Source organism: Mesoplodon densirostris, chromosome 3 (genome assembly GCF_025265405.1).
Source record: "Mesoplodon densirostris isolate mMesDen1 chromosome 3, mMesDen1 primary haplotype, whole genome shotgun sequence".
NCBI classification, from domain to species: domain Eukaryota; kingdom Metazoa; phylum Chordata; class Mammalia; order Artiodactyla; family Ziphiidae; genus Mesoplodon; species Mesoplodon densirostris.
In genome coordinates this window covers 147,284,689-147,295,320 of record NC_082663.1, presented here as the reverse complement: position 1 = coordinate 147,295,320, position 10,632 = coordinate 147,284,689, and the positions used below count along the sequence as shown (strand labels likewise).

At 65.6% G+C, this 10,632-nt stretch overlaps 3 protein-coding genes across 3 annotated transcripts; 2 read left to right on the top strand and 1 right to left on the bottom strand.

Moving 5' to 3' along the window:
* Nucleotides 1–22: 22 nt before the first annotated feature.
* Nucleotides 23–2,932, top strand: TGFBR3L (transforming growth factor beta receptor 3 like). Its single transcript, XM_060094248.1, has 6 exons — nt 23–437; nt 1,433–1,569; nt 1,647–1,945; nt 2,281–2,426; nt 2,529–2,687; nt 2,898–2,932. Exons 1-6 carry the CDS (start codon nt 254–256, stop codon nt 2,930–2,932), a joined length of 960 nt encoding a protein of 319 aa, XP_059950231.1. The 5' UTR covers nt 23–253.
* A 1,433-nt stretch (nt 2,933–4,365) lies between these two features.
* SNAPC2 (small nuclear RNA activating complex polypeptide 2) lies at nt 4,366–7,162 on the top strand. The gene is made up of 5 exons (XM_060092314.1): nt 4,366–4,610; nt 5,318–5,437; nt 5,586–5,654; nt 5,948–6,278; nt 6,370–7,162. Exons 1-5 carry the CDS (start codon nt 4,428–4,430, stop codon nt 6,699–6,701), a joined length of 1,035 nt encoding a protein of 344 aa, XP_059948297.1. The 5' UTR covers nt 4,366–4,427; the 3' UTR covers nt 6,702–7,162.
* A 1,338-nt stretch (nt 7,163–8,500) lies between these two features.
* CTXN1 (cortexin 1) lies at nt 8,501–10,120 on the bottom strand. Its single transcript, XM_060092313.1, has 2 exons — nt 9,951–10,120; nt 8,501–9,583 (listed from the first exon to the last, which is right to left on the bottom strand). Exon 2 carries the CDS (start codon nt 9,561–9,563, stop codon nt 9,315–9,317), a length of 249 nt encoding a protein of 82 aa, XP_059948296.1. The 5' UTR covers nt 9,564–9,583; nt 9,951–10,120; the 3' UTR covers nt 8,501–9,314.
* Nucleotides 10,121–10,632: the final 512 nt, after the last annotated feature.

The window sequence follows — 10,632 nt, the reverse complement described above, 5'->3', positions numbered from 1 at the left end:
AGGGCCTGGCAGTGAGGTGGGGAAAGGGGCCAGGGAAGGGGTCGTGAGCCCCGACCTTGGGGCTCGGGACCATTCTGGTGGATGGGGCCTCTGCAGCGAAGAGAAACAGGCAGGGCTGGTGGCTGGTGGGGTGGTGTTTGTAGCGACTAGCCCCGTATCTAATGGCCAGTGTGAGGGACCTCCCACCAACCCGATAGCTACAGGTCTGGCCAGAGAGCCCTTAATCCCCAGCAGGCCTTGGCCATGGGCTCTGATGTCCGCCCATCAGTGCGCCGCCCCCGCTCCTTGCCTCCCCAAATGGCCCCCCAGCCAAGGCCAGAGCCGCCTGCCCGCCTGCTGGGCCCAGTGCTGCCTCAGCCGGTCCAGCATGCTGGGCACCCTGATCCTGCTTCTGGCCCTGCTCCCAGGGATGACCACCTTGCCCAGCGAGCCAGCTGGTATGTACAAGCAAGGGGATGGGGCCTAGCACACCTCCATTCCCGTGTTACCCTTTCTCAGTGCACCCTCTCATCCACCCCGCCTGGGGGAACGGGGGTGGGTGGGAGGTGGGGTCTGCCCCGTCCCCCGTTTTCCAGGTTCTCTGGGATCCCCAACTTCGAAGTCCCAGCAGCCACGGTGAGACCAAGGGCTGTGGGAGGGGAGCAGTCTGCGCCAATGCTTTTAGGGAATGTCTGTGCTGGTGATGCTGGACATTTGAGAACATCCTTTGATGAGAACCCCAGCTGAGCGCCTCCTTAAGGCAGAGGTCTTTGTCAGTGTGGTGCATGTGTGTGTGATCACACACCCCAGTGGAGGCTCCCCTGTGCCTCTACCCTTTGCCGCTGCTGCCCTCAGCCTGCGAGTGAGTGAGGAACACAGACAAAGGGAAAAGGCCCAGACCCTGGTGGCCGGGCTGGGCCTCCACGATGCCCAAAGAGCTGGGGGGAGAGCACCTTGCTATTCTTCCCTCCCCTTAGAAAGGCAAGAATGGGGCCAGCACCCTCCCCCCAAACGGCCCTGCTGAGACCCCAGAGGAGCCCCTGGTCCTCGGTGCGTGAGCGGGGGGTTCAGACTCCAGAAGGGGAGGACCTTTGACCTCACCCAGGCTGACCTTCCACCATCAGGTGCCCCTCGACCCCTTCCGAGCCAGGGATTCCCTCGCTCACGGCGGGTGGAGAAGTAGAGGTCTGGGAAGGGGGTTCCTCCCCAGGAAGGCGCAGCTTTGCGCCCAGGCTCAGGGGCTGGGCTGGGCTGTCCCCCGGGTCTCCAGGGGGTACATCACAGTTGCTTTTCGGCTGGCGGTGGGAAGCGCGGAGCCGAGCGCGGGTGAATCCTCCACCGCAACTGCATCCATTTTCCAAAGTAGGCAGTGGAGGCGAGGTTGGCTCACTTGCCAGGGGGGCTAAGGGACAGCGCATCCTCCTTCCCCTGTGCCACCCTTTCTCCCTGCCAGTGTCCCCGTTCCCCGCGGAGCCAGGGCCCAGGCTGCGCCGACCCCTTTTCAGTCTGGAGCTGTCGGACGCGGAGTACGCCTTCCCGCGCCGCGCGGGGCCGCTGGAGGTCCCGGCTGACAGTCGCGTGTTCGTGCAGGTACGGGCACGGGGCTCACCGAGGCTGGGTGGCAGCCGGTGGGGGCAGCCGACCCTGACCGCGACCCCGCCCCCCAGGCGGCACTGGCCCGTCCCTCCCCGCGCTGGGGCATGGTCCTGCACCGCTGCTCGGTGACACCATCCTCACGCCCGACCCCGGGCCCCGCCCTGGCGCTGCTGCGCGGGGGCTGTTCCGCCGACTCCTCGGTCACCTTCCCGCCACCGCGGCCGCTCCCAGGTGCCGCTCGCCCCGCGCGCTTCAGCTTCCGCCTGCGCCCGGTCTTCAACGCCTCTGTGCAGTTCTTGCACTGCCAGCTGAGCCGCTGCCGCCGCCTCCGGGGAGCCCGCCAGACGCCTGCGCCTCTGACGCTGTCTCCACTGTCGCCGGTGCTCGGGCACGGGGCGGGGAATCTGGGCGCCCGGGCCCGTCGGGGGCTGGGCACAAGAGCCTCTGGCATCTGAGGGAGAAGCCCCTTAGGGTTTGGGGATCTGGGGGTCTGGGAGCTTTTGGACCTGGGGGCGGAGGTACCTCGAAACTGGGAGTAGGCAGTGGGTCTCAGGCTGGGGTTGGGCGCAGGGACGTCCGAAGGGGCCGAATTTCCAGGGGTCTAGTAGTGCGACACCTGGTTGCAATATAGTGCTGGACACTTAGATCTCTTGGGAGCCCTGGGGACCCGCCCCTGGAGCCGGGGCCCTGACGTCCCCGCCTCTTGCCTCCCCCTCCTTCCCAGTGTCTGCCTCGGGATGAGGCGTGCGCGGGCGCCGGCAGTGGCCGCGATGAGAGTCGGGGTACCGACAGCCCTCACCTGCACACGCTGACGCAGCCCATCGTGGTCACGGTGCCGCGGCTGCCCCCCAGTGAGCACGCAGTAGTCCTCAGCGGGGGTCTCTGGGGTCGGGAAGGGGGATGGGGAGGACATCTGAGGCATGAGCCCAGTCTCTGCGTTGTACTCCTCACAGGGCCACCCAAGGGCGTCCCCGGCAGAGCCGTGCGACCCGAGCCTCCCGCGCCGGCCCCGGGGATCCTGGAGCCCGCGCCGGTGGTAGCACTTGTGTTGGCCGCCTTCGTGCTGGGCGCCGCTCTGGCCGCCGGGCTCGGCCTCGTCTGCGCTCACTCAGGTACCAACCTGGGCCCGCCGGGATCTCCGCCTGGCCCCCAGCCTACTATTCCCACGCGTCCGGACCCCTGGTCGCGGCGATCCCAGCCTGCTCGGGCCTGACCATCCCTAGACCTGCTTCCGCTACGCCTGCAGCAGCCCCCCAGGGGGCGCCCTTGCCCCGGCCCAGCGCGCAGCAACCCCTACTCCTCAGCCTGCCTCTCCTCTCCAGCGCCCCCGCCCCCCGGCCCGCCCCCAAGAGCCTAGCCCAGTGGCCCCCCGCCCAGGAGGCCCCAGTGAGGCAGGTAAGTGTTGGGGGGAAGGAAGAGGGGGAGTGTAACCTGGGGCCGGTAGGACGGATGGAGGAGGGAGGTGATAATGACTCTTCATAGCGCGTTCTCTCTGCCAGGCGGAGTACCAAATATTTTACGCATATTAATCCTTGTAACAAGCTTCAGGTAGATACTCTTATAATCCCCATAACAGATATTTCAAAATGAGGCACTCTCTGAAATTAACTTGCCAAAGGTCACAAAATTTGGTGGAGCTGGGATTCGAAATCACGTAGTGGTGACCCGCGGCCGACTGCGTAAGAAAGGACCTCAACACCTCAGACAGGCACACTAGGCAAGGAGAATTCGGGTTTCAGACCTAGCACCCACCCTCGCCCCGGCACACAGACGGATGGGGCGGCCAATGATCGGTTGGGAAGGGGGTGAGCTGCCGTAGTGTCCTCTCCCCTGCTCAGCCTGAGTCGCCCCTCTCCAGAGAGCGCGCCCGCAACAGGGTCCGGAGACATACCAGCCACAGCCTTGGACCAGGGCCGCCAGGACCTGTGACTCGATGGGACTAAGATCCCTGCGCCCCGCACCCCCTCTTGCTCCTCCTCCCACCCTCCCACCTGGGCTCAGAATAAACATCTGGCCTGAACTGCAGCGTTCTGAAGTCTGCGTGTGCGCGTGGCGCGGGGGTGGGGATTCCGGGGTGGAAAAGGTCCAGACTGGAGGGGTGGAGCTTTGGGGCGGCGTCACACGCCCTTATATATACGTGTGCGGTTACCGCCCAGGGGAGCCCCAAGGGCATTTTGTCCCAAACAAAAAGGGGACACCCAACCCCACCGGCTTAAATTTAAAAATAAGCCTCGTCTCCTTCTCCACCCCTGCACCGCCCACCTGCCTTCTCAACCCCAGGATTTCTCCGCTCTCCACTCCCACCGCCCGGACCCTGCCCTCGCTAGGGCCTCGAGCTCAGGCCTCTGCTCCAGTCTCCTCTCCGTCTAGCCTAAAGGTCCTTAAATCCCTCCTGCCCGAGCTCCTCCCTCCCCAGAGTATAGACAAAGGAGGGGACTATTAGCTCCATTTTACGGTTGAGGAAACTGAGGTTCGGCAAAGCCAAATCACTTGCTCACCAGTCAGGGCTGGCCGACCCCACAGCCCAGGCTCTTGGCTACAAAACACATAATAGGAGTTTCACAAGACGTAGTCCTGGAACGGAAGGAGGGCACGAGATCTAAGAAGTTGGCTCCAGTTCACGAATGAGATAGAATGCGGGCGGGGGGTCTCGTTCGTCCCCGCCTCAGTTAGATGCCAGTCTCCCCATTACTTCCCGGGGAGGCAGTTCCCTTCGGCCCGCAAACCCAGAGCCACGCCCCCATCTACTTCTGCCTCCGCGCGGGGTCTTTTGGCCCCAGCGGCCGCCGTAACCCCGCCCACTAGGGTAACGGCCCCAGAACGACGACACCGCCCTCACCCGCCTCACCGGCATGAAGCCCCCGCAGCGGCGGCGAGCAGCGCCGGCGCGCTATCTGCGTGAGGTGACCGGCCCCGCGGCCTGGAGCGCCCGCGAGAAGCGGCAGCTGTTACGACTACTGCAGGCGCGACGGGGCCAGCCGGAGCCGGACGCCGCCGAGCTGGCCCGGCAGCTGTCGGGCCGGAGCGAGGTCGAGGTGAGAGGGGTCTCGGGATGGGAGCGAGGCTGGAGGCGGGGCTAGGATGTGTTCGGGGCTGGCGGAGGGGCGGGCCCTGGGAGATGGCGGGATGAGAGTGAGGCTTGGGGGCGGGGCGGGGCCTTGGAGTGGGCGGGTCGAGGGTGAGGCGGGGGCGAGGTTGAGGAACCGGAAGAACGCCGGAGGAGGCGGGACTAGTGCAAGGCTGGGCCTTGTGTGCCTGCGAGAAGCTAAGGGCGGGGCGAGGGCGGAACATAGCCGAGGGGCGGGGCGAGGAGGAGGCAGTGCTGCGGCAGGCTGAGGGGCGGGGCGAAGCCAAAATTTAGGGGCGGAGCGAACTCTGAGTTAGAGCGGAGGCCCCGGACTGGGTGGAAGGCGCAGAGGGACTGGGCGGGAATGAGGTTGAAGTGAGAGTCAGGAAATGGGGCGGAGTGGACGAAGCGGGTAGGTGACTAGGGTAGTACTTAGCACGGGGGTGGGCCCTGGCTGCGGGGAGGAGCCAGAACCGGCCAGGGCCTTAACATCTTTGTCAGGTAGCTGGTCACACCTGGGGCCTTGGCCCAAGACCCCTGGGCAGAGTCCCTATGACCCTTAGCTCCGGGCCAGAGGGAGGCTAGGGAGCAGTGGCCGGCCCTGGAGCAGGCAGTGGACTGCCTAGCCCTGGGCTTCTAGAAGGTCCATTTGGCCTCATCCTCTCACTTCCCCAGATCCAGGACTTTCTCCGGCAGCTCAAGGGCCGAGTGCTCCGAAAGGCCACTCAGAGGATGCATCCAGATGGCCTACAGGGTCCCAGGCGCCGGGAAACACAGACCCCGGCCCCCATCGAGGTGAGGCGGGGCGAGGCTCCCCAAGGACGGCCCCTGGAGGATGAAGTGGGAGTTGGGGGATAACCTGGTCAGGGGAGCCCCAGGAGGGGTAGGGCTTGGGGGACTCCTGAGGGTTGATCCGTGAGCACCTTCTGGTTACTTCACCCAGGTGTGGATGGATCTGGCTGAGAAGATAACAGGCCCTCTGGAGGAGGCCCTGACCGTGGCTTTCTCACAGGTACAGCCATCCGCCAGGCAGGATGGGGGTATCCCGGGGACGGGGTCATATATGTGAGTCTAATTAAGCTGAACCTGGTTCCTGGGTCCCTTCCTCTTGCCAGCTCTGTGACTCTGGTCCGTCACCGGACACCCTAGCCTCAGTGTCCGCCCTTCTGAGGCCCTCTGCTGAATGTGACGCCTTCCTCAGGGTGGCAGGGAGGATTTGGAGGTGGAAGGCTGTCTCCTGCAGGGCAGGGGAGTAGCCCACGGGGACACTTCTGCCTTTCCTTGCCTGATCTCTCTGCCTGCCAGGTGCTCACCATCGCGGCCACGGAGCCCATCAGCCTCCTGCACTCCCAGCCCCCCAAGCCCACGCAGGCTCGTGGAAAGCTACTGCTCCTCAGCGCCCCTGGAGGGCAAGAGGACCTGGGCCCTGAGGCTCCTGGCCCCGCCCCTGAGGCACCTGGACGGCAGGAGTCTCCTGGCCCCGCCCCCAAGACACAAGGCCCTGCCCCTGAGGCATCCTCTGAGTCCCTGGCCGGCCCGTCCGCTGAGGAAGACTTTTCTGTGGACTTCGAGAAGATCTACAAGTACCTGTCGTCCATCTCCCGCGGCGGCCAAGGCCCCGAGCTTTCCGCAGCTGGTGAGAAGGGGGGGCTGACGATCTGGGGGTGGGAGTCTCCGGCGGCGAGCCCCGCCCTTCCCTCACCCGTCCCCTTTCCATCCATCACCAGAGTCAGCTGTGGTCCTTGACCTGCTCATGGCACTTCCTGAGGAGTTGTCCCGCCTGCCCTGCGCTGCCCTGGTTGAACATATGTCAGATATGTACCTACGCCTGATGGCCCCCCAGCCCGACCCTGCCAGTGGGGGCCTGGGGTCTGGGGCTGAGGATGACAGGACAGGTTCCGGGGGGCAAGAGGAGGCTGGCCAGGCCACTCCTCAGGCCCCCGAGAATGCTGGGCCCAGCGAACCGATATCCACTTGGCAAGCAGCTGGGATCTGCCCCCTGAACCCATTCCTGGTACCCCTGGAGCTTCTGGGCCAGGTGGCCACCCCTGCAAGGTGAGGGGCCCGGCACCTCGCCAGACACACCAGACATCAGTGAGCCCCCACGCCCTCAATCCTGCTTGGGCTGGCACTGGTTGTCATTGAGGATCTTGCCACGGTGGAAGGTCCCTGACACAGTGTGCAGTACAGGTCGCCTTTAAGGTGCTCGATGCAGCGTGGGTCTCAGAAATGGGAAGCACAGGGAATTCCCTGGTGATCCAGTGGTTGGACTACATGCTCTCCCTGCCGAGGGCTCGTGTTCAATCCCTGGTCGGGGAACTAAGCTGTGCAGCACGGCCAAAAAACCCCAAAAAACCGAAGCAAAGTTGTACAGGGTTTCAGCCATAGAACTGGGATGAGGGGGTTCCAGTCAGATGGCTGGGCTAAAACCACCCTCAAATACTCCCCCCACTGGCTTCTCATCCCTTCTGAAGTCCTGTATCTGGTGTCCTGTAACTGTGAATAAAGTTCTGGTCTATCCCCCTGGCTCTCTTTCTCCTGTGAGTTAAAGGTGGGAGGGGGCCCAGAATCAGAGGTAGGGAGCCATAGCTTGGAGTCCTGGGGACGGAGCGGGGACATGCCAGGGAGGAGGGTGTGGTTTTCGGTAAAGGCCACTGCACCAGGTCCAGTCTGATGCCATCTGGAACGACCTTGGCTTGGCTGTGGGGGGACCCTTGGTGATTGTTTGGAGGGTCTACGCCTGAGCCTGACCCGTGTCGGGGAAAGGTTTTCAGAGCCCGATGACCCTCCATCATACAGATGGAGGGGAGAGGCTAGCAGAGTGAGGGTGGCCAGGTCGGGGGAGCTGGACTCCTGACCACTGGAGGGTTAAAGGTGGGCTGCCCATGTGGCAGGAAGTTGGAGGGAGGGGAGTGAGTCCCTGAGGCAGCCTTGGGGAAGCAAGTGGGGGAGGGAGGGAGAGCTGGAGGGGCCTTAGGAGCAGAGCTGGGTGGAGGAGGGGGCTGGGGTCCTGGCCGTTACCCAAGGTCTCCAAGTCCCAGAGGTGCTGCCAGGTCTCCCTGCACGGGGCCCCCCTCCCTCAGCCTCGCTGAGCGTGTGGATTCAGGGGCAGGTTGGTGAGGGTCGGGTGGGGGAACCGGGTGTCCTCCTACGGCACCACCTTCCCCCAAATCGAACCAGTCCTCTGAGAGCCAGTGAATTTTCTGTTCGCAGAGCCTGTGCATTCACACAGCCTTCCTTTTATAGCAACGCTCGTCTCTCCCCACACACACTGCACACGGCTCCCCCCGGGGGGCACACAACACAGCTCGCAGGCGGGCCGTGGAGCGGAGCCAGCCCACTCCATGACCAAGGCCTCACAGTACCAGCCCCGTGGTGTCCAAAGTGCACATGCTGATGGTGGGACGGAGGGACCAGGCCAGAAAGGTTTGGGGCTGCGGGTGTGGTCACAGTACCAGAAGGCCGTGCCAGTTCTTGGAGACAACCTCCAGGGCTGGCTGAGGGCACCCCATCCAGGCTCCCTACCAGGCTAAGTCCATTCCATGGCCCCCAGAGTCTCCTCAAGTCAAGGGAAAGAAGGGTGGTCTTGGCTGTTCCAGGAGCAAGGGGGAGGGATTATGCCTTGGTCCTCCAGAGTGTACATCTGGGTGTTTCGCAGCCCTGGGCAGCTGTTAAGAGTGTGCAGAAGTCAGCCCTGGGTTCAAATTCTAGCCTGGCTAGAAGCCAGCTATAGGCACGTCACTCAACCTGCCTGGACCCGAGTCCCCTGGCCTGTAGAATGAGGATGCTAACAGGGTCCTGAAACGAGAACAGACCCAGTACAGGAGGAGCTACCTCAGCACGCTGCTTGGCATGCAGTAAGCGCTCAATAATAGCTTTTATTAATACCATGGGCTCAGAGGCAGGGAGGAGTGAGAAAGCAAGGGGAGGGCCTGGGAGGGGGGGCTTCAGGAGGGACCAGGGGGAGGTGGCAGGAGGGCCAATGAGGGGTGGAGGTGGTGACAGAGGGAGGGGCGCGCTGACCTGAACTGGGGCCTGGGCTGGGGGCGGGAGGGAGCCTGTCTGCGCTCTCCCCGCCATGGAAGGAGCCTCGCATCCTGGACACAGCAGCCATTGTCGCTCTTCAGTCTCTGTCTCCGGAGCAGGCCGCGCAGGGCATATTGGTATGCAGCGTCCACCTCATGGGCCCAGGAAAGCCCGCAGGCCCGGAGCCCGAGGAGGGGCTCAACACTTAGGGGGGCGGGCGGCGGGGGAGTGAGGATGGCCAGAGGACAGGGGAGGGAGGGAAAGGGTGACGGGGGTCCCCGAACCCGGGAGCGGACATGACACTCATGCTCGGCGGCAGAAGAATAGCAGAGCCACCTACACGCTGGGGGCGGAGAGGCGGGCGTCCTCTTCCCACCCAGGCTTTAGAGTTGGGGGCCAGCCGGGCCGGTGAGTTACGGAGAGAGGACAGGGCGGGATAAAGGCACGAAGTGGGGCTCCGGCCTGGCCAGGAGGGAAGATGGGAGGGGTGTGAGGGGGGAGGGGTTGGACTTCTCCTGACGCCCTCCCCCCTCGGGCTGCGAGCTCGGGGGCAGGATCCTGAGCGCGGTCCAGGCCCGGCGGCGCCCCGTCGGATCGGCCCCGGGAGAGAGACCCCGCGGAGGGCCAGCCGAGGGCGCCGCACCGCTCAGACCAGCGCGTAGTCGAACTGCCCGCGCTCGAGCGCCTCCTTGTGGTCGGTCCAGGACGAGGCGGGCATGCGGCTGTAGGGGTCGAGCAGGATACGCACGCAGCGAACCATCAGCAGCACCAGCACCACGAGCAGGCACAGCACGAAGGCGAACACGGTGCGCTGCTCCGCGTCCAGGCCCGCGCCCACCGGGGGCCCCGTCGATGGCGGCAGCGGCTCGGGGGACAGAGTCCACGTCGCGCTCATGGCTCACATCGCCGCGCGCCCTGCGGAGGAGGGGGCCCGCCCGGGAGGCAGGGATGAAGCTGCGCCTTCCCGCGCCCCCGCGTCGTCCCCACCCGCCGCCCCCCACTACCCTGCCGAGCCTCAGCCCCCGCCCGTGCCTTTGTCCCCTGGCTACGCCCATGCCTGGCCCGCGGGCACCCAACTCCGGGCGTGCGCGCAGGTGGGGACGCTAAGAGCAAGGGGAGGAAACCCCGACCCGGCCGGCCCGCGCACAACAGGTGCGAACGCGCGGCCCGGGCTGCGTGGTGGGGGGCGAGACCCGGTTCCCCCACCCCGCTCCCTTTGTTCTTGCGTCCTGGGGACCCCCCTCCCCCACGGCCCGCGCCCCCGCCCCGCCGCGCCCCTCACCCTGGCCTCGACCGGGACCGGGACCAAGCGGCCGGCAGCCGCGCTCTCTTCCGGGACCCGCACCCGCTCCTGGTCTCTCCCCGGTGGCCGCGGCGGCGGCCCGGACTCTGCCCACCCCACCCGCCCCTGGAGCGGCGGAGACCGAGGCAGGCGAGCTCCGCGCCAGCCGGGCCGCCGCGGCTGTTCCCATGGCGACGGGGGCGGGGCCGCCGCGGGGGGCGGAGGCTGCGCAGGGAGCGGCGCTCGGGCCCGCGACCCCGCCCCGTCCTCCGGGAGAACAGGGCCCCGCCCAGAGGCGCCGGGGAGACCACCGGCCCCATAGAACCATGAGCACCGAGGGCCTTGCCCTTCCACCCCCACAGGCACCCCCTCCAAACCACCCAGCCCGACTTAAGCTCCCACAGCCCCATTCTCCTCTGCAACCGACCCCTCAGACTCCCTGTTTGGGGGATCCCAGTGCCCCCAAAACTCATACCGGCGCTTAAGGTCCTCCAGCCTCGGGGACCCCAACCCTCAAGCGACCCCACCCAGGTCACTGAAAACCTCCGTAGCTTTTCCAGTCTCCTTCCTCCCCCCCTCCCCCCGCCCGACAACATACTCAGGGCGGGCAGGGTCCCGTCCAGGTGAGTCCTCCTCCTGTTGAGTTTTCAGTGACCATGACCGCTGCCCCATGACCACTGGG

Excerpts from the sequence above, each read along its gene's own strand:
- SNAPC2 (XM_060092314.1), top strand. The coding sequence starts at position 4,428 with ATGAAGCCCCCGCAGCGGCGGCGAGCAGCGCCGGCGCGCTATCTGCGT. Across the intron at positions 4,611-5,317 it reads CGGGCCGGAGCGAGGTCGAG|ATCCAGGACTTTCTCCGGCA; the intron begins GTGAGAGGGGTC and ends TCACTTCCCCAG. Across the intron at positions 5,438-5,585 it reads AGACCCCGGCCCCCATCGAG|GTGTGGATGGATCTGGCTGA; the intron begins GTGAGGCGGGGC and ends TACTTCACCCAG.
- CTXN1 (XM_060092313.1), bottom strand. The coding sequence starts at position 9,563 with ATGAGCGCGACGTGGACTCTGTCCCCCGAGCCGCTGCCGCCATCGACG.
- TGFBR3L (XM_060094248.1), top strand. The coding sequence starts at position 254 with ATGTCCGCCCATCAGTGCGCCGCCCCCGCTCCTTGCCTCCCCAAATGG. Across the intron at positions 438-1,432 it reads CTTGCCCAGCGAGCCAGCTG|TGTCCCCGTTCCCCGCGGAG; the intron begins GTATGTACAAGC and ends TCTCCCTGCCAG. Across the intron at positions 1,946-2,280 it reads GCGCCTCTGACGCTGTCTCC|GCCTCCCCCTCCTTCCCAGT; the intron begins ACTGTCGCCGGT and ends TCCCCGCCTCTT.